This window comes from Neophocaena asiaeorientalis, unplaced genomic scaffold (genome assembly GCF_003031525.2).
Source record: "Neophocaena asiaeorientalis asiaeorientalis breed wild unplaced genomic scaffold, Neophocaena_asiaeorientalis_V1.1 scaffold403, whole genome shotgun sequence".
NCBI classification, from domain to species: Eukaryota; Metazoa; Chordata; class Mammalia; order Artiodactyla; family Phocoenidae; genus Neophocaena; species Neophocaena asiaeorientalis.
Genome location: NW_020171984.1, coordinates 29,650 through 54,932, shown reverse-complemented (window position 1 = coordinate 54,932; position 25,283 = coordinate 29,650). Strand labels below are relative to the sequence as shown.

Below are 25,283 nucleotides of genomic sequence, written 5' to 3'. Positions count from 1 at the left end.
TATTTTATTTCATTAAAAAAATATATATATTGGTTGCAACCCATTAAACTGACTTTGACACACTAATAGCTCCTAGCCCAAAAACTCTGACCTAGATGCCTGTCAGGTCTTGGGAAAAGGGGGAAGAAGACAGTTAAGTTTGGATATGTACAGTTTAAGGCCGTGGTTCTCACCCTTGGCAGTGCATCAAAATCAACTAAAGCATTACTGAAAATGCACATCTGCAGTTCCACTGCATATAAAGCTCTACTACGTGTATTTCTACGGAAAGAGCTGTAACATATTTGACAAATAACACATGAAAGGGGATGAATACTTACAGAATTAAGTTCAAAGCAGAACCACTACTTTCAGGAATATGTGACAGCCTGGGATGGAACACGGCGGGGGGGTGGGTCAGAGGGCATGGTTGCGGTACCTCCTGGGTGCTCGGCGGGTCCCTGTTAAAGCAACGACCGCCCCTCTCTCCGCCAGCCTCCCTAGACCCTCACTGACCCGGGAGGTAAGGTCGCGGGGCGGCAGAGATCAGTGGAGAGGCAACCGGCGGCGCGGTCGCTCCGGGTCGCCAGAGCCTGCATCGCTCGCCGGCGCCGACACGCGCCGACACGCGCCGACACGCGCCACAGGCAGAACACCGCCCCATAGTGCCCCGCGGCGCGCACGCGCAGGCGGCCGTTCCCAGCTTGCAGCCCAGCGCGGCGGCCGAGCCGGCTAGTGGCCGCCTCTGGCAGCGGGGGCAGGATGGCGCTGAGGCGGACCCAAAAGGTAAGGAGTCCTCCCGCCCTAGGGCTCCTTGCTAGTCCGAAGCGTCGATTCGCGGGCGGGGGTGGCGCGGCCGCCAAGTGAACGGCGGCTGAGAAGGAACAGGGTATGGTCACACCTGCCAGTGAGGGAAGCAGAACCAGCGCCCGCGTGGCCTGAAAAGGGAACCGCGCTGTGCGCGGGGCGGGGCGAGGTCACGTGGGGCTAGCGTGGGGCGGGGCGGGGCGAGCGGAGCGTCTCCACCCGGCACTTGGAACCAGCTGCGGACTCGCCACGCCTTGGGCCATGTGCGCGGGCATCCTGGGCAGAGTGACGGCGGCTGGCCCCAGAGGAAGGAGGGTATGCCCTTGTCCGGGGGTCTGGAGGGCTGAGCAGAGGAGTCGAGGTTTGAGCTGGGCCCTAAGGGATGAGTAGGGTCTCTGCAGGTGCAGAAAAGGGACAAGGGGATTCGTGGCCCGGGAGAGACGTGGTTGGGCTTGGGGCGGGGAGGGGATGACTGGGGTTTAAGCGCAGCTGGAGCTGGGGATGGGAGTGGGTGGGCCTTAGGGGCAGTGCTGGGATAACTTTTTTGTCCTGTGAGTAATTGGGAGTCCTTGCAGGCGTTTAATATATTAAGTAGAATTTGGAAAATGCACAGCAGTAGAAGAAAGAAAAGGTATTTTCAGTTCTGCCAGATTTCAGTTCTGTTTGTTGACATTCTAGCATATCTACTACCAATCTTTTACCTATACTTAAAATAAATTATGCTATATTTTGTATCCCGCTTTTTCATATAGCATTAAACGTGGGCATTTTTCATGTTGTGAAATAGTATTCATAACTGTAATTTTTTTTTTTTTCCCGCTACGCGGGCCTCTCACTGTTGTGGCCTCTCCAGTTGCGGAGCACAGGCTCCAGACGCGCAGGCTCAGCGGCCATGGCTCACGGGCCCAGCCACTCCGCGGCATGTGGGATCTTCCCGGACCGGGGCACGAACCCGCGTCCCCTGCATCGGCAGGCAGACTCTCAACCACCGCACCACCAGGGAAGCCCCATAACTGTAATTTTTAACATTAGCATTCCGTAAGTACATTACCAGTAATTTATTTAATCATTACCTGTAGTGAATAAACACACTGGACATGGATGTCAGAGGGCAAGGCACTTAATCATTCCCACCCTCCGTGTCCACATGTTTTTACAGGTGTTTTTTTTTTTGTTTTTTTTTTTTGCGGTACGCGGGCCTCTCACTGTTGTGGCCTCTCCAGTTGCGGAGCACAGGCTCCAGACGCACAGGCTCAGCGGCCATGGCTCACGGGCCCAGCCGCTCCGCGGCATGCGGGATCTTCCCGGACCGGGGCACGAACCCGCGTCCCCTGCATCGGCAGGCGGACTCTCAACCACTGCGCCACCAGGGAAGCCCAACAGGTGTTTTTTTGAGACTTAGATGATACATGTTTAGTACATGCTTGGCATATATCAAGTGCCCGGTATGAGTTAACTGCCCCTGATATTCTAAATTTTATATAAAGTAAATAATGCTGTAATAAGCATCGTTGTGTGGTGAGCTTAGGCTTGATTGCCGGAGGTGAGATGGCAGGATCCCTAAGGGTATGGCTCCTTTTTAATAAACAGCTCTCCAAAAAGGAATGTTTTCGGCAAATTATTCTCTGAAAGAGGTCGTCTGTCATCCTAGGACTTTGAGACAGGTGAATGACATGCTCAGATCTGTGTTGCAAAAAGAGCCTTCTGGCTCTGATGTGGCCTGGAGTGGGCCAGACACTGGAACAAAGGGAGAGTGGAGGGTATTGTGAAAGTCCAGCAAAGGCTTCATCCGAGTGAATGACCATGGAATGGATACCGAGGCAAGAACTGTACTTGGATGATGTGGAAGGGTAGAATTGACAAGACTTGAAGAAGAGTATGTGGTGAAAGTGAGAGAGGGAGGTGCACAAGATGGGTAGCTGGGTGGGTGGTAGTAGTATTGCCTATGTTGGGGAATCAGACATTGTGAGGGCAGGGAGCAGGGTGTGGGAGATAAGGAGGGTAGGTTTGAACTTACATGTGTGAACATGTAGGCTGGTAAGATTTACAAAAAGGAGAACTGAGAGTAACAAGTTTGGACCTTGAGGATGACATGGGAACCGTAGATGTAAGGTGATTGAGGTCACAAGGGCAGGGAGAACTTTCCTTGATAGGAACCAATAAAGGAAGTAAGCAGAGCTGGCGTCACCAGTATGTGACTCGTAACTCGTAACTCATAACTCGTAACGTCTCACTTGCTATGAAGGGCCCTGCCCTTGCTTTAATGCTGTGCAGTCACCGTCTTGAAATTCTCAATAATTTTGACCAAGAAACCCCGCATTTTCATTTTGCACGAGGACCCCGCAAATTCTGTATCCAGACCTGGAAGAAACAGTCCACAGTGGTCAGAAGACATCACTGGGATGAGTTAGGAAGCCCTGGCTGCAAGTAACAGAGACCCAGCCACCCTTGCTCACAGAATTGGAGGTCCATAGAGCTTTGGAAGTGATTTTGGAGCTCCTGCTCTGTTTTTGTGAAATTCTCTAGACTGAGTAGCTCTGGGCCCCAGAGCTCACTGGACATACCCTGGGAGACAAGGAGGCGTTGGCTTCCAGAAGTTCTCAGAAAGCCCAGCAAATCATTTTTTTTTTCTTCACCCCTTGTTATGAATCATTTCACATGCTCATTCTTGAACCGGTGGATGGTAAGGGGTGCAGCTACTCTTAGACCTGGAGCTGAAGGTGAGTCTGCCTCTCCTGAGGGACTGGAACTGAACAGGAGCTCTTCAGGACAGAGGAAGAGGAGTGGCTGAGGCCTGATCAGGAGGTGGCCTTGCACTAGCTGTCCCCTTAGCTCCCAACCCACAACCCTTGCCAACCAACTTCATACCTTTTTAAAAAGTTTCTTCCAAAGAGTTGAGTATTTGTACGTGAACTTTCAGTTTATTGATAAAGTATTTCCTTCAATTAAATAAGAATTCACATTTAAAAATCTGAATATTTGTCAGTGTAACATTTCTAAACGTCTTCAACAGGGACAGGGATTTATGTGGCAGCATTACATTTATGCTTACATTAATGATTATTTTTTGCTTTTTAAGGCAATATGTATCCTTTAGAGAAAATTTGGAAAATACCCCAAAATGCAATCTTTTAAAAAGTCATCTGGGGCTTCCCTGGTGGCGCAGTGGTTGAGAGTCCGCCTGCCGATGCAGGGGACGCGGGTTCGTGCCCCGGTCTGGGAAGATCCCACATGCTGCGGAGCGGCTGGGACCGTGAGCCATGGCCGCTGAGCCTGTGCGTCCGGAGCCTGAGCTCTGCAACGGGATCCCAAAAAAAAAAAAAAAAAAAAAAGTCATCTGTAGCCCCATGGGATAATTATGGTTAACGTTTTGATAAGATTTCATTCCAGTCTCTTCACTGTGAATGTATGCTTCTGATTATCATAGTCACATGGTGCATCAAGTTTTATATTCTGCCTTTTCCCCCTCTTTTTACCTTAATGTTGTTTCATGACTTTTACTCCTGTAGTCTTTAGAAACTATCATTTTTAATGATTGCATAATACTTGATTTAGCTTTTCAGAAAAAGTTAATTCTTTTTCTGACTATGAATGTTAGTTCTTCAGAGAGAACTTGGAGAATCAGGAAAGTATAGATAATAGCATATTTCATCTGCTCTAAGATGAACTGGTTTTTTACATTTTCACATCTCTGAAGTTGGGATGCTGCTCAAAATCGCTGTCAGCCCAGCAGCAGTTGTAACTTGGTTGTCACCATCTGTATGTGAGAGCCATGTCCCAGCAGTGTATATTGAGGTTAAGTGCATTGTTGGTATGTTGAGTAATTGCTTTAAAAATGTCTTCAAGAAGATACTGTGGGAGGGAGACACAAGAGGGAGGAGATATGGGGATATATGTATATGTATAGCTGATTCACTTTGTTATAAAGCACAAACTTAACACACCATTGTAAAGCAATTATACTCCAATAAAGATGTTTAAAAAAAAGATACTGTGACTTAATGCTGAAAATAAAAGCTTTTGTGGACACAGGCACAGAAGCAGAACAGTGGGGAATAAGCTTCATATCAATGGAATAAATGTTGCTGGAGAAAGGACTGCAGTTCTTTGTTTCCACGCCAAGCTAACCAGATGCTTCATAGACCACGGAAAGGAAGGTTCCACCTACCCTCAGGTCGGTGAGGCTGGGTCCCCTTTACTCACCGAGGTTTGTGCAAAGAGATTGTGTATTGTGGGCCTTTGCGGAATGGGTATCAGTGACTTGGAAGAAAACTCCAGAAACAGTATAGCAGAGGGCTGTTGAAGAATTGCCACATCATCGTTGCCTGGAAGGTACAGGATGATAATGAGGACATCCGTGACCCAGGGTTAGTATTGGACTCTAAACGGGAAGGACCAATTTATTGATTTCACTTGTTTTTCCTTTTTGGTGTGTGTGGTATGCATGTGTGGTATGCATGAGTGAGTGAAAAACAAAAGCATGTGCCCAAGTGAGCTTAAAGCTGAGTTTTAAAATAAAAGTTTTAAGTGTAAAGAATATCATAATGATATCACTTGTGTGTGGAGTTTTTAAAAAATGAGACAAATGAACTTGTTTACCAAACAGAAATAGATTCATAGACAGAGAAAACAAACTTACGGTAACCAAAGGGGAAAGGGTTGGGGGGCGATAAATTAGGAGTTTGGGTTTAACAGATACATACTATAAAATAAACAATAAGGACCTACTGTGTAGCACAGGGAACTATATTCAATATCTTGTAATAACATATAATGGAAAAGAATCTGAAAAAGAAAAAATATATATATGTGTAAGTGAATCACTTTGGTGTAACCCAAAACTAACACAACATTGTAAATCAGCTATACTTCAATTAAAAAAGATTGTTTTTGAAGATAGCAAGAACACAGCCCACAGAATGAAGGAAAATATTTGTCAAATATCTGAAAAGGGACATGTATCCAGAATATGTAAAAATTCTTACAACTCAACAATAAAAGACTATCCAATTAAGAATAGAAAAAAAAATGCATTTGGTCTTAGTTTAATTGCCAGTGTGTTTTCTTTCTTAGTTTTATATAAGATGGTCGTACATTGAATGAGATCTTGGATTCAGTGAAACACAGTAACAGAATTGAGTGTGTAACTATTTAAAGTATAATGGTTTGCTTAACTATTTTCCTCTGGTAATCTGCTATGCTTTAACCTTTTCCCTTTTCAGGACTCACTTTTATCATCAATGTTATTTATAACAATAATTATTACACAATTTTAACCTGCCTAGTCCTTTACAATTTATAAAATATATTATTTATGTGTTTATTGAATAGGTAATAAATTCCCATGATTCAAAATTCAGAAAATACAAAAGGGTCTATAGGGGAAAGTCTCCCATCCACTCCTGTCCCCAGCCACCCAGTTTTTCTCCCAGGGTGTCATCAGTGTTAGTTTCTTCTGTATTCTTCCAGTACTAGATATCTCTATCCATTCTTCATTCTTCTTTTTGAAATACTAATGACTGCATCCTCTGTGAACTGTCAGCCTTGACTCTTTACTGGGTATACTTGTGTACGGTTATACACATTACAGAATTATAGCCAAACATTAGTGCTGGCCAGTTGGCAGGCACGTGTTATAATTACAACTGAACAGATAATTATACTGAGGCTCAAAGAGGTCAAAGTTATTTTCCCAGTGACAGAGCTGGGACTCAGACCTGGGTCTTCTAGCCTCTATTGGGAAGACACAGGAATGCGATATATTAGTGAACTAGTTTCTTTCAAATCACACTGTTCTTCCTTGAAATGCCAGTTAGCATTTGAAACTCCTTGGTGCTAGTTGGAACCTGTCAGTTGAGCCCCACTTCTGGGCCTTCAGGAATCATCAACTCTTAGTAACCATTCGCCACACGGTTTATGAGGTATATGCGCTCTAGGGACAGAGAACAGCCCATGCGAATGTCTGCAGGTGTGGAGAAACCTACTGAGTTGGGGGGCATTGGCCAGTACTGCTAGCTTTTCCTGCCCCTGACTGCTCATCTGGTCTCTCTGGGATTTGCCTTAGTGCAGAGGGTATAAACAATCCCCTACAGAGTGGTAGTGGAGGTGTGGAGGACACAAAGCAGAGGGAAGCAGGAAAGGAACTGTTCTGTGGTTCCTGGAGCCATACTGCATTTTTTAGCACGTCCTCTGATCCCCTCACATGACCTTAGTTGTTCCCCAAGCTCATTTCTGTTGTGACAACTAGCAATGCTGAGTACTGAGTGCTTACCAAGTGCAACCTATTTAGATACATTAGATACTAGCTAAGAACTGACCGGTGGTATACTGGCAGGTGTTTAAAAACCAACCCTCTGGGGCTTCCCTGGTGGCGCAGTGGTTGAGAGTCTGCCTGCCGATGCAGGGGGCGCGGGTTCGTGCCCCGGGCTGGGAAGATCCCACATGCTGCGGAGCGGCTGGGACCGTGAGCCATGGCCGCTGAGCCTGCGCGTCCGGAGCCTGTGCTCCGCAACGGGAGAGGCCACAGCAGTGAGAGGCCTGCGTACCGCAAAAAAAACCCCAAAAAAACCAACAACCCTGTGGGATGAAACATGGCCCTGATTTGTAACACTCGCTGGCTTCTGTGATACACTTATTCCCACCGTGGCCAATTATATTTGTGCATATGTGGGATAAGTACCGGATGGCCAGAGAGGTGGCGGTTACTAGAATGATCAGCATGCCCAGAGATGATACGGTGGGATCGGGAGGGCCTTTGTGGATGAGCTCAGTTTCAGGCATAGTTCAGGTGAGGAAGAATGTGATCATCCAGGTTTAAACTTCACGTGCGTGCCCCAGACCCTGGGGTTTGCCGTCCCCTGAGGAGTTTCCCTGCCACCTGATGGACCATTACTTGTGCCTCCTTCCTTCTCTTCAGAACCTCTCCGGAAACCCCAGGAAGTTTACCCAGATCTGGAATCTGGGGAGAGTACGGAGTATTAGGAAACATCCTAGTACGTGCAAGCTAGAGCTTGAGACACTGCCCAGACTCTTAGGCCTTGAGGCTCATGCTGGGCTGGGATAATTTTGGGGGATTGTGTCTACAAGTTGGTATCCCATTAAGGGAATCTAGTTATGATGTAATTCCTGTCTCCCCCGTTGGTACATGGGATAGCTGTGCTAGACTGATTGGCATGTGCTTCATCTCCCACTTGGAGCCTTAGGACTCCCATACAACCAGAGGTGTGTAGGGCTGTAGGGGAGGTAGAGAGATTGAAATACAGGAGTCCTGTCCTTAATTGGGCACTTCCGCTGGGCTAAGTGCTTCCACTCAGGAGCCCAGAGCTAAAACCCAGCCCCTGCCCTTCTCCACCTGAGTGGGTGATGGAGCCCTGCCCTCTTCCAGCTCTATGACCTTGGGTAAGTAATTGAGCCTCTTTACATCTCAATTTTCTAACTTATTAAATGGAAATGATAATGATAATACGTATCTTCACAGCCACGAGTAGACCCGTGTTTTCAAGGGTATTGCAGATCACTTGTTTTCCTTAGCCGGGCCAACACACTCCTGAGGTCCGGGAGCCCCTCCCTCTAGGAGAATGCACTTCTGGCCAAGAGGTGTGGGGTGTAGAGCAGCATCCCCAGTTCACACACCAGCTCTGAGCTCGCTGTCTTGTGTTTCAGGAATTAACCGACTTGCAGAGGGATCCCCCTGCCCAGTGCTCTGCAGGACCTGTGGGAGATGATTGTAAGTACCTTTCAGGGCTCCAGATCCCAGGAGCCTTGCAATCAAGACCCCCAAATTTATCAGCCCCTCGCGTTTTTTTGTTTGTTTGTTTGTTTGCTTGTTTGAAAAAACCTATCGTTGTTTTCCCTTCATTTGGTTGTGAATTGCTTTTTCACTAGATGCCTTGAGTTCATAGCCCGCCTGGTCAAGATGCTGCCAGAAATCACCATCTCCCTCCACTGGGGCACAAGAAAGCCATCTTATCCTGAGGCACATTGGCTTCTGGAAGGTGCCTCTGACCAACTACAACTTGGGATGTTGGTATAAAAATGGTCATGAAGCTAATCATGGAGGTCCTGCTGCTGTTGCACGAGGGGGCAGAGCTCTGGGGGTTGGTGAGGGGAAGGGTGGGTGCTGGCTCCTGGCCTCTGCGAAGGGGAGGGGCAGTTCTTTAATCCCACTTCTGCTCTTCCCCAGGAGAGACTGAAGGAGCAGCGCTAGCCAGCCCTCTGCCACCCTCTATAGCCGACTGGCCATAGGCCAAGCTGCCCAACACTTGGGTTTCCCAAATCTGTACTCTGCTCTCTCACTTCACCTCCACTTTCTGAGTGTCTTAGGCGCTGGGACACACTCATCCTTTACTGTAAGGCTGCAGTAGCTACAGCTGAAGGAAAAGTAGGCCGGGAAGGGAAAGACTGCGTAAAAGAAGGGTGATGTGCCCTTCAAGGACACTGAAGAATTAAAAACACGAACTCAAACAGAACTTGTACGCCAGTGTTCATTGCACCATTATTTACAATCCCCCAGAGGTGCCCAAGTGCCTATATACGATAGCATGTTATTTAGCCATAAAAAGGGATGAAGTTCTGACATTCTGACACATGCTACAACGTGAGTGCACCTTGAAAACATGCCGTGTGAAATAAGCCAGAAAGAAAAGGGCAGATATTGGATGATTCCATTTACATGAACTAACTAGACAAGGCAAATTCATAGAGACAGAAAGCAGAGTCGAGGTTCCTAGAAGCTGAGGGGAGGTAGAAATGGGGAATTCTTCCATGGTACAGAATTTGTCTGGAGTGATGAAACAGTTTTAGAAATGGATAATGGTGGTTTGCTCAACATTGCGAACGCACTTAATGCCACTGACTTGTACACTTAAAAGTGGCTAAAATGACATATTTGATGCTGTATGTTCTAAAACTTTATTATGTTAAAATACAAGAAAGAAAAATTTCACAGAGCTGGAATAAAAGAGGAAGTGGTGTCATGTGTGTGTGTTCCTGCATGTCCTGTGGGCTGAGGCTTAGAGGAGCTGAAGGTGGGCAGACAGAGCCACTGAAAATGGCAGATTCCAAAAGCTTTATGCGAGAGTTTAAATAATTCTTTTTAGAGCAAAACAGAAATGATTCCCACTGCATATGCAGAGTTAATGAACAAGGGTGGCTTCACGTGACTGTTACCCGATCTGTGTTGTCCTTCCAAGCGTCCCACATCTTGCTAACGTGTTTTCCCCTCTTACCTGTTGCTTAAGATAACGTAAACTAGGCTCACTGCTAACATTGGACTGGTGCTCGTGCAGCCTCAGCTTTCTCAAGGTGCCCCTCGTTGCTTCTCACCACACGCACTCTCACCCTTCCCTGCCGCCCTTGCTGGAAGGTGGCTATCCTCACCCGAGAGGCTCGCCACCCTCTGTACTCAGTACCTGAGTTCTGATGAGGTTCGTACAGCCTTGGAAACTAGCTTACCTTTGGGGGCCATTTCATGCCTGCCCTGTGGGCAAGTAGCCCCTTGCCAGCATCCCTCTGCAATTTCCTTTCTCTTCCTCTCTCTTTTGGGTCCTTCTCTTCTGACTGTGCCCCCAAGCCCTGCTCAGACCCTCAGCAGACCTCAGGGGTTAAAGTGAATGGGACCAGAGTGTCCCAACCTGTTTGCCAGAAGGAGCCACGCATATTAGCTACTCCTCCCCATGGGCTCCTATTCTCTAGTATGTTAATTATCAAAAACACTTATTTAATAAGCAGTTCTATTCTATATTATGATTGGGCAGAAGTGTACCTACCAACTAATGATTAGCATGAGTTGGAATAAAGGCAGTCAAAAGAAAAAGAAGTGACACTTGCGTTAGCTCAGGCAGCCTTATTGTAGGGAGAGGTGTTCTCTTCAGTAGCATTTCTTGAAACGTTTATAAAAGGTGTCTTCGGATACCTCTAGGGGTTGGGGAAACCTCTCCTTTGGTCCCTTCACTTGCACCCCCTCTCATGCCTTGGCAGTTTCCTATCCTGCTGTCAAGGGTAGAGTCTGTGAGACATTTGAACAGGTGGCAGGAAACCCAGTACAGGACCAGGTCTGAAACCTTGGGCTAATACTTCCACACCCGTCATGGAGCCGTTAAGACAGAATTCCCTAGAGAATAACAGACCCCTCAGATGCTCTCAGCAGCCCACTCGGGCGGGCAGATAGGTGCTTTCCACAAAGACTGTCCTGGGAGCTTTGGAAGTGAGTCACTGGCCCACTCTAGCCCAGCCCTGCTGAGTGTACAGGAGCTTCCCTAGGGAGGGGTCCAGCAATGAAAGTAACCTGAGACTCCAGAGAGGGCAGCAGGCAGGATGTGCTGCAAGAGAAGGCTCTAACCCACTAAGGAGGGAGCCTGGCCTGACCACCTAAGGTGGGGACCTGGGAGGGAAGCACAGGGGAAGCCCCCTTGTTCTTGCTCTTGGTTCTGTCACCCAGTCCCTGGAGCACAGGGCACCACTTGGGGGATATGTGAGAGGACACAGATGGAGGGTGGCCGCATTGAAGCCCCAGGGCCACGGGCATTGATTGGCTCCTAAAAGAGACCCTTTGGAGAGGACTTCAGAGTGAACTGTGAAGAACTAAGGAGAAAGATTTATAAAAGTAATGTGGAAAGTGGCTAAAGCCTACCTAAGGCTTAATTCTATGCAAAGAGAAGACTGAATTGTAGTTTACTGGCACCTGGGTAGTGAGGAATTTAATTTTGTTCTTAAAAGAGCTGGCCTCTGTCCCTAGCCGCTGGGAGGCGATCTCTAAAACGTCCTGCCTGATGGGACTGTCTGTTTACCCAAAGGCTTTGACCCATACCAACAATGTGAGTTAGGGTGAGGGCTGGCCACACTAGCTAGACCAGCCACGTGGTTTAAGGTGGAGGCTTTGGGTCATTGCCAGAGGAGCTGGAGACTCAGATCAGCCACGTGGGTAGTCCATTAATCCATCCTGCTTCCGTGATGGAGCCCTAGTGAAAACTCTGCACGCTGAGCCAGGGGTGAGCATCCCTGCGGGCAGTGTTCTGTGTGCTGTCACACATCAGTGCCAGGACTCCAAGGAGGAGGACGGTGGAAGCTCTGCATTTGGACCCCTCCTGGACTGTCCCCGTGAGCTCTTCCCTGTGATAAACTGGAGCTGTGAGTACAAAAGCCTTTCATGAGTCTGGAGTCTAGTCAAATTACAGAACCCCCTGCAGGGGCGTTTGGTGTCAGAAGTGAGGGCAGGCTTGCGTGAACGGCACCCTCTGAGCAGAGCAGCTCCTCTTTGGTGGAGAGACGTGTTTGTCAGGGAGTCTCAGTTTCCCGTCTCTCTTTTGTCTTGCGCTGTTCCACTGGCAGGCCACCATCGTGGGCCCGGTAGGTAGCAGCTGCCGAGGGCACCCCTCGCTTCGCTTGTTGCGCTGTACGCGCTCAGAAATGCACTAATCCACTTTCGGTGTCTCATCCTCCAGAATGACAGTCCTTACCAAGGAGGTGTTTTCTTCCTGACCATCCACTTTCCTACAGATTATCCTTTCAAGCCCCCAAAGGTAAGGACGGGACAGGGACAGCGTGTGTTAAAGTCACTGGTACAGAAAGCTGCACCTGGGACTCCTCCCAAGGGCCCTCATCCACCACCATGGGTACGGCCTCCCAGGAGTTAAACACTGGACTTTCAGAATCCATTCCTCTTGTGAGCAAGGCCGGGGTGGTGAGGGCTTCCTCCTGAAGCCGTGGTTTCGGGGGTGCTGCTTGTAGGGTGGCTGAGTTGGGACATGTCTCAGGCTCCAGTTCCCTTCTCTGCAGTCCCTTTCAGTCTAGGACAGGGCTTCTCAGCCCCTGTCCCAGGGACATTGGGCAATGTCCTGGGATATTTGTGGTAGTTAAAGCCTGAGGTGGGAGGTGGGGAGAGGAGAGGTGCCTCTAGTATCTAGTGGGTGGAGGCCAGGAATGCCACTCAGCACCCTGGATTGCATAGGACGGCCCTCAATGTCTGCAGGTGGAGAGACCCTGGTCTGGGGCCCTGGCAAGTCACCTCCTTCCTGCACCCAGAGGAGTCCTGCCCTCATGAGACTCACAGTCCTCTGTGGGGGACATTTAGTATGAGAGCTGGGCCACGCAGAGGAGAAGCACAGAGCAGGAAAGTGGGACATGACAGTGAGGGCGGATAGCAGGGGTATCGCCCTGAGCATGGGAGGGCCCACAGGGAACAGGGGGACAAGCCTGTGTTTGGGGGCCGGGAGGATGCCAGAGGGGTGGCCCATGGCATGGGGTCTGTGGCTTGCTGTGGTGCGGAGAGGTGGAGTGGGGGCCGGGCTGGTTGTGAAGGCAGGGCAGGTGGCACGAGGGCAGGCAGAAGAGGCAGATTCTGGAGGCTTCCAAGATGGAGCCAACAGGAGAGGCGGCAGGCCAGATGTGGTCACACGGCAGTGATGTGTATGTGATTCACGTCACTTTTTTTTTTTTTTTTTTTTTTTTTTTGCGGTATGCGGGCCTCTCCCTGTTGTGGCCTCTCCCGTTGCGGAGCACAGGCTCCGGACGCGCAGGCTCAGCGTCGAGGGCTCACGGGCCCAGCCGCTCCGTGGCATGTGGGATCTTCCCAGACCGGGGCACAAACCCGCGTCCCCTGCATCGGCAGGGGGACTCTCGACCACTGCGCCACCAGGGAAGCCCCACATCACTTTTAACATATTTTTATTTTTCTGATTGGAAAATCGATAAAAATTGGTTATTTTAAAATTAGAACATTTGGAGAACTAACTAACATACAGTTGGAAATCAGTCTCCTTATAAATCTATCCCCAGAGGAGATCGCCACTGATGGCCCTGTATACACTCCTCCAGGATTTTTCTTCATACACCAATATATATTTTTATTCTTATCTTTAAAATAAAATTGTCGGTTCTGGTTGTGAATGAGAAAACGGAGGCTTTAAATGGGCACGTCATTTCCTGAAAATGGCGTTGCTCATAGTGGAGGGTGGGACTTGAACCCAGATGTGTCGGCCTATTTCTTTTTTAACTTTTTATTTTGAATTAATTTTAGACTTAGAGAACAGTTGCAAAAATAGTACAGAGTTTCCATATATCCCTGTCCAGCTTTCCCTAAGTCAACATCTTACGTTACTGTAGTACAAGTATCAAATCCAGGAAATCAGTGTTGGCCACGATACTCTGAACTAAACTGACGGCCTTACTTTTTTTTACCAGTTTTCACTGCTGTCACCCTTGTGTTCTAGGACCCCACACTGCATTTATTGGCTTGTCTCCTGCATCTCCACGGTCTGTAGCAGGGCCCCCATTTCCCCTGGTCTTTCATGACCTTGATGCTCTTGCGAGGCATTGATCAGTTATATTGTCAGAGGTCCCTCATTTGGGGTTTGTGTGATGTTTCCTCAGGGTGAACTAAGGCTTTGCGTTTTAGCAAGACATGCGCAAAAGTCTTGAGTCTGTCTCAGGGCCCCCGATCTCAGGGTTTGTGATATGTCGTACTGCCCCAAGGTTGACCTTGATGGCTTAGTTGGAATCAGACCCCTTACCCCGTGTGTGCACGTTGTATCGAAGCCGTGGGAAGAGGCCCCATCGGGCTTCTCAGCTGCAGCTCTTCCTGGGCATTGCCACCAGAGGCCATCTGGTGCCTCCGTATTTTAAATCATGGTTAAATGTGGTTAGGATCCCGGAGACCTTGCCAGCTTTTAGCAGGGGAGACTGGGGTGTGCTGGGCAGAGGCGGGCAGATGCTAAAATAACTCTCTTGAGTATGACTGTTATTCCAAGGGGTTTGGTTGCAAGGCATGTTTCATGGTCTTGAATGTACTCCCTCGCCCCTTTCCCTGTTGAGAGATGCTGCCGTGTCTTGTAAGGTAGGAATCTTCCATCTTACCTCCTTCATGAGAGTATAAGCTGCTGCTAATCTTTCTTAAAATAAACAGGATGTAGTCCTGTATGTCTCTTAGGCATTTTCAGGATTCCTGACTGCCTGCCCAAGGACAAAGAGAAAACAGCGCCTATTATTAAAAGACTGCAGTAAGCCCTGTGAGTTGGAGAGGTGTAAGCTAAAAAGTCCTGTCTCCTACAAGAGAAGAGGGTGTTTCTGTCTTTTTAAAATCTCCTTTCCACAGGAGAACAAGATAAAGTAGACTGACGTTTTGGCAAGAATTTTCTGACTCTGAGGGGGGTCTGGCAAGACTGCGTGATCTTCTTTCTAGGAGATTTTGGGGGATAAGACAGATACTTAGTGCCTGAGACGCTTTGGAAGTTTGACCCGTCCTGGAAGAAATCATTTGGTAATAGATGATAAGCCTCCCATACACACAGCTTCCTCTCCTCATATTGTGAAGTAAGTTGTTTTTTTAAAAAAAAAACAGGCAAAACCCCCACTATTTTATTATAAACTATTTCAGGCATGTAAAATATTGTAGATAATAATATAACGGATGCCCACGTATGCGCCACCCAGCCTAAGAGCTCCATTTTTCAAGGAGACTTCCGAGTCCTTGCCACCGTCCTTCTTGTTGCCCCTCAGAGCACGCTACTTTGGGGCAGATGGTGTCAGTCCCGGTGTCTAGCTCAAGTACCCAGCAGGGAATGGGTTGGGGGTCTACTCCTCCGGGTGCCCCCTCCTGTATCCTGTTCAGGTTTGGGGAGGGAGCCCAGCTCATCCAGGACCGTGCAGGGCAGTAAGTTATTTCAACACTGACTATGATATATTTTAGATATACCCAGAGTGGTTGTTTTCATTGCCTCCTCTGATTACAAATCTCTCTTACAGTGTCATGGCACCAGATTTCATTACAGTAATGAGGATAAACGCACATACTCTCAATGGGCACCAGACCTGCTCCATGCTGCCAAGAGTGGCACTGACTCACACTCTGGTGGCCAGATTCCTGGAGCCCACCTGCTGGACAGCCAGGGCTGTTCCACGCTGACCTCTGTGTATCTCTTCCTCATCCATGTTGTAGGACGGGAGAGACGGAGGGAGGAGGTTCTTTGCACTATTAAATCTTCCCCAGCAGACAGCTGTGAAGAACCCTCAGGACTCACCAGGCTAGGGGTTTACGGCCGTGAATGGCACGTTCCCGCTCCGGGCAGCCTTTATTGCATTCGTCCATCAGTCCTCGGTATTTGACTGGAATCAGCAGCATTGCCCCTGTACCAGTTCTGTTCTCTGCTCCACATTGAAAGGAAGTGACCATTATGCACGAGGGTGTCACCCCCTCTGCTTTTCTCTTCCAGGTGCAACAGACTAGCGAGAGAGTGAACACAGAAATATGCTATGTAAGTGCCTCAGAGGTTTTACGGGTGACGTTGTCCAAGAGAAGCTGAGCTGAGGTGCTGGCCAAGCCACCCACAGAGCATCATGTCTTCTGCAAACAGACGCTGCTTGCCCACTTTCCCCAGCCACAGCATGTTGGTACCACTCTCAGCCATCGTGGTTTTGACAGCGTCATGTCTTTGATGCCAGATCAGCGGTCATTGTTATGATCTGCAGCCTTCCTGGCTACATTGGAATCTGTCCTGCCACCCCGACTCACTGCTCACCTCTTGGGGGGACCTGTGCGCCTCCCCTGCCCGGCCTCACTCAGGCGGCATCGCTCACGGAGGGGATACACAGGGGGCCTCAGCGTGGCCCCTTACCACGTACTCTTGGCCTTTTAGAATTCAGTGCCAGCTCGGGTGCTCAGGGCGGAGCGGGCAGGCTTCCCTCACATCCCGTCTGCTGCAAACCACATCCCGAGGAGTCTCCACTCATCCCAGGAGTTCCTGGGAATTGGGAACAGAGTCACTGGGAAGTGGAGGCCTTACCCCACAGCTCCCACCAGCCTTCCTCGGCAGTGCCACTTGCTAGCCCTCTCCCCTCACACCGAGCAGCGGTAGATAGAAGATATAAAGGGGTATAAAGCACATAACACGCCATGAGAGATGACTGTCCTTGTAGAAGCAAGAGCAAAATTATGAAACCTGGAAAGATTTGGGTTATGCTTTTCTACCCGATGAGGTTTTTATCACCCCTACCTCCTCCCGTTCAGAGCCTCCATGAAGTCCAAGTGTGAGCCAGTCACTGACCAGACACAGGGAGAGAGGGGGACTGTTAAATGTAAATTAAAATGTAATTCACTCATAACCCTAAATGATAACTGACATTGAAGTCTCTTTTTTTTTTTTCCAGGCAGAAGAGAAGATATGGAAACTTTTAACAGGTAGCCTGTCAGGTAACTGGCCTCCTCTCTTAAGTTTCTGATGCAACACATTTTAAGACTTGCCTTCAGAGTTCAAAGGTTTGAGATTAGGTTAGTGAGGAGAAGGGTAGGAAAGGGGCTAGTCTAATTAAACCTCCAAAGAGAGGGAGGAAAACTGAGGGACTTCAAACCTCTAATGTCAAATTTGGCCTGGTCTTTCCTAAGGGCGTTTCAAAGCTGGTCCACTCCCAGAACAGCCCTATGAAAATAGTGTCTGGGTGAGTAGGACCAGGGGGTAGAGAAACACTTAAATGCTGCAACCAGATGGCCAGGCCTGTGGAGTTTGGAAGGAAGCCTACAGACCTTGCAGCTGGGGATCAGCAAACAATAGGTGACCACGGGAGGCTCCTCTGCTCCAGAAACTGCCGGGAGAGTGCCGGGATTAGTTACCACCGCTTCCTTAGCAAAGCAAGCAGCAGTCTGAGCCTGGTCTGCATCTACCTTATGGGGATCCCCACTTAGGATCCTCTGTTACCACAACAAGGCTGCTTTCTGTGTTCCATGGGCCCCGTTCCCTGCCTGTTACCACGGTGAGGGTGGCCCTTTTAATTTTCGTGTCTTTGCTACCCCTTCGGTCTTTACCTAAACAAAATGATAAACGTTAGGTGTCCCCTGGGAACACTGTCATCACACGGCTCTGCCACTTCAGACAGGGGTCACAGTGCTCCTTGAACCACGCGTAACAAAGCACGGGAAGGTAGATTCACGTTTCAGAGACAAGTCAGAGGCTCAGAGAAGAGACCTCCAGGCCCAAGTTGGTGGCATATTTCAGCCTTTCCAGTGTAATGGCTTATGACTCCCAACAAGCTGATGAATTTTCTCAGTCCAGTCAAAATTTTCCCAAGCCTGCTCTCCCTGTTGGAGATCTGTAGTAGAAAAAGTAAAATTATCCCTTTGGGATCCCCAGTATAAATAACCATTCACTCTTCGCTCACTTGAGTCGCGCTCTGTACCTGCCAGAGCCCTTGGACAGGCCACCACAGTGACGCTCCACAGGCCTGTCCCTGGCAAATTCCCTGGACTCTGTCCCCATGGGAAACTTGCTTTTCATGGCTTCCAGGGTTCAGGTCAGTCTGAAGGACAGGCATCTTAGGTCGAAAACCTTATTTTAAAATGCACTGTGGTGCAGGCAGCTCCCGCGTAAGCCACAGGTACACATATCATGTTTCCAAGGCGAGTCCCAGGTCAGTAACTGGACAGCAGCTCTGAAAAGCTAACGGCGGGGGTGATACATTTTCTTCTCTGTGGACCAGGGATATCATGGAGATGCATGACCTTAAGCAATTGATCCAACATGAACAAATGACTTAGCTCCGGCCGCAAGTGTCTCAGCTTGCAGGACGGTGCCGAGATCTTGATCCTGCGTCAGGCTACGGGAAGACCCAAAAGTTCCAAGAACACGGCACAGGGTCAGTCTCCCGACAAGGGATGAAAACACCAGAACACCAATGCCCAACGGCCTGGCAGCTCACAGCTGAGCTGTGCGTCAGCACCGTGGGGTCCCACACCACCCGACTGCAGATGCTCAAGGACGGGCAGGTTTCTGTCTCTGAAATTCAGGAGACAGTCTCCTGGAGTTCCAGAGAGGTGCTTATGGGACTGGTCTGCAGAACTCCTGGCCCGATGCCTGTCCTGGCAGAGGCTGAGAAAGCCTTGAGAGCAACATAGGCCACCCGTCCCTCCCGGCCTCGCCTGCCCATCCCTCCTGTGCCCCTGTTCCTCCAGCTCTTCTCGCTGTGACACATGCTTCCTCCCTGGCAGCACTGGCTGAGGATTGAATGAGGATTAGATCTAGCCGTGAAAGCTGGTCGTCTGAGAAACGGAGGATGGCTTCCCAGGGTTACCAACCTGGGTCCTTGGACTGTTTAATCAATAGAAATTGATAAGAGACCAGACAAGAAATTGCGGCAAGGCTTTAGTGGGACTTGAGCGGCAGCAGGTGGGAGTGAGAACAAGTAACAGGTGCGCTTGCCCGCTCCCCGAGCCGGAGTGGGCGTGCAGGGGTGGCCTCGGTGATCTGCGCACCCCCTTGCCGGTGCTGTGTGCGGGGATCATGTGCAGCCCCCCGCTTTTGCTCCGCGCACCTCAGAAATGGCAAGTGGGTTTTGGCCTTTTTGTATCTTACTGCTCATAACGGACCCCACCTGCGCACGCATGCAGTTATTTTTTAGTCCCTTCGAGTTTCTTTGTATTCTGTTGCTTGAGGAGAGGAGACGTTTGTCCAGGTGCAAGCACTCCAGGAAAGGGTCCCGAGTCCCAGGTCCCAGCCTATCTCGCCAGCACCCGCAAGACAGCAGCCTGGTGCTACGCAGGCAGGCAACGCTCACCCCTCAGGTCTGGTGTTCTCCCCCGGCCCGTCTGCTGGCCTCATCATGACCACCACTGGGGTTTCTATTCTGTTGCCAGAGAGATTTTATTAAAAACAAAACCAAAAAGCTATAGAAAATCTGCAAAACCCCTATCAGACCAAATAGTGGCTTCTTGACTTTCCTTAAAAAAAAGTCTCCTTCTTATCCCATCTCCACCCCACTTCTCCCAGACTCCCAATTCTCACCCTTCAGAGAGGCCCACTTGGTGTATCCAGCTCCCTACCACAGAGCTTCCCTCGGGGTGCAGGGGCTTGGCTGGGCTCCCCTTTGGGAGGTAATGACAGAACTGCCCCGTTGGAGCCTGCCTCTCACCCCTGCTGCCCACCCCCATCACCGCAACAGCTCAAGGGCCTAGTCACGGGGGGAAGCCCACAGGCCTCAGGAAGGGGGGTGGGACTAGGGTCAGGTCTAATGGATGGACGGGGGAGAGGGTCCTGCAGGCAAAGGGAGCCCTTCAACGGAGGCTGGGTTCCAGCATATTCTGGGAGCTGACTCAGCACCTGGGGATACTTCCGCATATGGCCCTTCCCAAACTGGGGCCCTGTTACCTTCTGGGAGCCAAGGGGTCACCAGGACACTAGGGTAAATGGAATCACAGGGCTGACCTTTCCGGAGAATCACTGAAGGCAGAGGAGTGGCAGGATGAATACAAATGTTCATACTGAGTGGATGGCACACTTCATATAAGCTGGTGTGTAAAGCCATTTCACACCCTAGACCCCCAGGGAAACAAGCACCGTCACTGGACCAGAGACCTGTTAGGGGCAAGGACACAGGCACAAAGCTGCATCTATCTAGCCCTCTATCCACGTGAAGAAAGAAGTGCCATTAGGCCTGGGCCCAGCCTGGCCTCAGAGAGTTTGTTCTCGGGAGCAATAATGGCCTGGCTAGGGCACAAGAAAGAAGGTCAGCAGTGCTCAATGGGCAAAATGATCCAACAGCTCCAGAAACAAGGATGCGGATGGAGGCATGGGCCATAAAGTTGAGGGTGGCAGAAGCAAGGGATTTAAGGCTGGCTACCCTTCTGAGGAAAGTTGAAAGTTCCGTGTCAAATGTCCAGCAGTGGGAATTCCCTGGCGGTCCAGGGGTTAGGACTCTGCACGGGCCACGGGTTCAGGCCCTGGTGTGGGAACTAAGATCCTGTATGCCGCGTGGTGTAGCCAAAATATATATGTATGTATGTCCAGCATGCAGGCCCAGGATGCCTTCAGCCTGAAACAGGAGGGACTAACAGAACCTATTGACATCTTTGGGTTTAAAATGTCGGCAAAGGGGCTTCCCTGGTGGCGCAGTGGTTGAGAGTCCACCTGCCGATGCAGGGGACACGGGTTCGTGCCCCGGTCCGGGAAGATCCCACATGCCGCGGAGCGGCTGGGCCCGTGAGCCGTGGCCGCTGAGCCTGCGCGTCTGGAGCCTGTGCTCCGCAACGGGAGAGGCCACAGCAGTGAGAGGCCCGTGTACCACAAAAAAAAAAAAAAAAAAAAAAGTTTTCTTTTTAGGGCAGGAAAAGCAACGATTTCATTTCTCTAACTCTGTAGTAATGTGGCCGTGTGTGGCTGGATCAGAGAGATGTAATCTTGGTGGTTTTTAAGAAAATGCTTTTCTTGCTAATTGACACTTATGTGGAGGAAGACTTTGAATAAACACCTGTGCTTTCCTACTGATGGCTGTGGTCTGAATGATTGTGTCCCCTCAAAACTCTTATGTTGAAATCTTAACCCCCAAGGTAATGACATTAGGAGGTGGGGCCTTTGGGAGGTGATTAGGTCCTAACGGTGGAGCCCTCGTGAATGGCATTAGGGTGCTTATACAGGACGCCCCCAGAGAGCTCCTTTGCCCCTTCCACCACGTGAGGACACGTGATGGCCATCTATGAACCAGGCAGTGGGCTCTCACCAGATACCAGATCTACCAGTGCCCTGATCTTGGACTTCCAGCCTCTAGAACTGTGAGAAATGAATTTCAGTTGTTTGTAAGCCACCCAGTCTGTGGTGTTTTGTTACAGCAGCTCGAATAGGTGGAAACCCTGTGGGACACCGCTGTGGCAATTCTTTTTCTTAACGTTGTTGACTCCTTCTAGGCAGTGGGCTCCGGAAGGCGTTTACCAGCATGGTCCCTCCACACTTGGGCCCAGATGCCTTCAGGACACAGCTGCCCTCAGAGTGTGAAGGACACTGACCATTTGGAGCCCTGCTCTCATGCCCTGGATCTGTTATCCTAACGCACCAGGAGAGCATCAAGAAGTAAAGAAGATCTGAGTCTATCAACATGCAAGAAGAGTATACAGGCTTGTGTGAATGACAGAGCAATTTGCTAAGGAGAAGAGAGAAGAGTCCTAGGAATGACCTGTGGAGACATCTCACATTCTCAAACCAAGGAAAAACCAACAAGAGGGAGATGGCCAAAAGGAAATAGGAACTCAGGAAAAGCAGGAGTGGGAGGGAGAGGGGTGTGGACAGGATCTACACACAGCAGCCAGAGGGACATTTTTTTTTTAATAAATTTATTTATTTATTTATGGCTGTGTTGGGTCTCGGTTGCTGCGCACGGGCTTTCTCTAATTGCGGCGAGCGGGGGCTGCTCTTCGTTGCAGTACGCGGGCTTCTCATTGCGGTGGCTTCTTTTGTTGCGGAGCACGGGCTCTAGGCACGCGGGCTTCAGTAGTTGTGGTGCACGGGCTCTAGAGCACAGGCTCAGTAGTTGTGGTGCACGGGCTTAGTTGCTCTGCGGCATATGGGATCTTCCCGGACCAGGGATCGAACCCGTGTCCCCTGCATTGGCAGATGGATTCTTAACCACTGCACCACCAGGGAAGTCCCCAGAGGGACATTTTAAAAACATCCCTAGATCAGGGACTTCCCTGGTGGTCCAGTGGTTAAGACTCCATGCTCCCAATGCAGCGGGGGCCCGGATTCGATCTCTCGTCAGGGAACTAGATCCTGCATGCCGCAACTAAGAACCCACATGCCACAACTAAGAAAGATCCCACATGCCATAACAAAGATCCCACAGGTGGCAATGAAGATCCCGCATGCCACAACTAAGACCCGGAGCAGCCAATAAATAAATAAACATAAAAACATCCCTAGGTTACATCCTCTCTGTCTAAAGCCCTCCAGGGATTCCATCACACCTAAGAATAAAGTGCTCCCCCCTGACCCACAGGGTCCTACAGGATCCAACCCGCACCCATGCCTCCTTCCCTCTCTTCTTCTCTGGCCTCCCACCTCAGAGCTCCAGCACCTCTTGTTCCCCCTGCCTGGAACACTTCTCTCCAGATCTTCCACTGCTGCGTCCCCCACCCTCCCACCCCCATATCCAGTCTCTGCTCCTGTGTTACCTCTGGGAGTCCTTCCCTGATCTGTCAAGCTGAAATAGGCTACCACACACTACAGCAGGAAGTGGAATCCTAATGTCCCCACCTTCCCACACCAGGGACCCCCTCAGCCTTCTTTCAGTGGAGCCTGGGTCTCCCTGCTCTGCCCTCATCAGTATGCATGGACCTGGTCACCACACTGAGCTGATCTAGTGCCAAGACAAAGAGGCCTGCCTCTTTAGTCTGCACAGCCTGATTCAGGCAAGGTAGGGCCACCCCCAGTTGACTGAAGTGTTGAAAAGTGCTCCCTAGTAGGCCTTAGGGATCCAGGGCCCCCAGGCTGGGGACTGGCAACCAAGTAGATGAAGGAAACTGGTAACTAGGACGTGTTTAAATAGGAACATTCCCAGAGAAAGAAGAGAAAACAAAGACACGTGGAGCCAAAGAAAATAAGAAACAAGAACAATACGAGTGTCTGTGGGTTGAACTCCCCTGGAATATGGAGGCAAAGGGACTGGGGCGGATCAGAAAGTCACCTGAAGGCCAAGTCTGAGGAAAAACATGACAGCAGAGATGTTACTGAAGACAAAAAATAGACTAGAAATCGGGAGAGCTGGGAGGCCTCCATTTACTAGAGTTCATTTTTCCGAGGCAAACACATTAGCGAAGTCAAAGTGGAGAAACCAGGAGACCTGTACACTGAAGAAGATCCAGGGTGGTTGGGGAGTGAGCAGGACCGCAGACAGAGCTGCTGAAGGCGAGGAGTATTTGGCCAGGACCGAAGGTTTCCCCAGGGTGGGACCAGGTAACTGCTCTGTCCATCAGAGAGATGTCAGAGTTCTGCCTGTAAGACAAGCAACAGTGATGTGAACAGCAATGAAAATGGCATAACAAATGAAAAGTATTTGTGCCCAAATAAGGTTTACAAGCCCTTAAATGCACAGTCCAGACCCCAAGACCTTAAGATTTTGGTAACTGATTTGTCAGCAAAATCTGACCTGAACTGCCATGAGGCTATTTAGAGTCTTTCTATAACCCACTTGACTGATTTTTCAGACGTCACTGCAGAAAAATGAACACATTTGATTACCAGACTCTGCTCGGGTTCCTGTGGTAGAGTCTATAGAGTATAAAGGGTATATGCGATATTTTCTGAAAGCTGAACGACTCTGAATTCCAAAGCATGGAATTCTAAGGGGGTTTGGGACTGTGGATCTGAATTTTAGGGAAGTGGGGGAGTTCTCTAGGGCAGAGAAGGAAGCTGTGAGCTGCTGTGGGCCGGGCATGTGTCTCTGTTTCCCTCCAGGTAGGTCAGTCATAGTCAGGTGCAGGCTGAGGCATGGTGGACCCCTTCCATCAGTCAGCCAGGGCCTGGAAAGAACCAGGACCATGACGGAGCAGGACCCTATGGGGCCTTCCCAGAGCAGACACCCCGTCCCTGCCACCATGTCCTCTGCCTGCCTCTTGTCTTTAGAAAAACTTTAGCCTTCTAGGCCTTCCCTAAATTCCAACGAATAAATTTAATCAGAGAAGTGAGAAAATGCAGAAACAAAGGAAAACAGTCAAGCAAGACAAAATAATAATAGTTCAGCCACTAAACAAAGTCAAGGCCCTTTACTGCCTCCTCAAAGGCTATAGATATTATTTGGAGCCATATCCTTGAGCTATTTTTTGCAGATACTGAAGCCCCCACTAGGTGGAAGAAGTTGACTGCGTGCCGCCCACAACCCAGACTGCTTGGAACCAGAAGGTTGACGATGTTGATTACCGGTTACCTCACCACCAACCAATCAGAAGAATGTCCACGAGCTGATCACACACCCCTCAGCCCCCTTGCCTCACCCTATCTTTAGAAACCTTTCCCTGAAAGCCAGCGGGGGGAGCTCAGATCTTTTGAGCGCTAGCTGCCAGGACTCCTTGCTTTGGCGCCCTGCAATAAATGCTGCACTTTTCCTTCACCACGACTTCATGTCAGTAGATTGGCTTTACTGCACTGGGGCCAGTGGACCCAAGTTTGGTTGGGTTAACAGGACCAGCACGGGGCAGGTTCTCATCTCTCCTCCGCCACCGCATCCTCTACCTCACTAGAAAATGCAGGTGAGGTCAAAGAAACACGACAGCACTCTGAGTTAGGTTTGTGGCAGTGTGACCATCACTTAGTGTTCATTTTTATTCTTCTCATTAATTCATGCCTGCTTCATTCATAGATAAAATTTCTTTTGAGGGTCCACACAGAGGATCGGGGGATCCCGTGCCTGTCATGAATCCAGGATTCTCAAGCAAGTGCTTTAACTGCAACAAGAGTTTAGGAATAAAATGAACGGTGCTCCATGAGTGTAGCGAACAGGGGGCTGGGTGGGGTCCCTCCGCCGGACCCACAAGGCGCGCCCGGGCTCGGCGGGAAAGAGCACGGGGACGCGCAGAAGGCCGCGCCCTCCCTCCACCCCCTCGTCCAGCTGTCTACAGACCGCGACCCGCACGCGGGCCCCAACTCCCCAGCAGCCCTCTAGACGCCTAGCCAGCACTCGCCCGCTCACCCGGGCCCCGCCTGCACCGCTTCCTCTTCCGGCTGTCGGGGCGGGGCTTCCGGCCGACGGGCGGG

The 25,283-nt window shown here is 49.9% G+C and overlaps 1 protein-coding gene across 2 annotated transcripts; it reads left to right on the top strand.

Moving 5' to 3' along the window:
* The first annotated feature begins 678 nt into the window (after positions 1–678).
* Positions 679–20,596, top strand: LOC112400951 (ubiquitin-conjugating enzyme E2 D4-like). Of its 2 annotated transcripts, XM_024746966.1 has the most exons (7): positions 685–765; positions 8,449–8,511; positions 12,100–12,132; positions 12,228–12,305; positions 15,993–16,034; positions 16,927–16,969; positions 18,250–20,596. In XM_024746966.1, the coding sequence occupies exons 1-7, from the start codon at positions 742–744 to the stop codon at positions 18,282–18,284; spliced, it is 318 nt and encodes a 105-aa protein (XP_024602734.1). In that variant the 5' UTR covers positions 685–741; the 3' UTR covers positions 18,285–20,596. The 2 variants fall into 2 exon arrangements, 1 of the variants encoding a protein (XP_024602734.1); XR_003003490.1 differs by lacking the exons at positions 12,100–12,132; positions 12,228–12,305; positions 15,993–16,034; positions 16,927–16,969; positions 18,250–20,596 and adding an exon at positions 8,671–9,290 and having other exon boundaries at positions 679–765; positions 8,449–8,512.
* Positions 20,597–25,283: the final 4,687 nt, after the last annotated feature.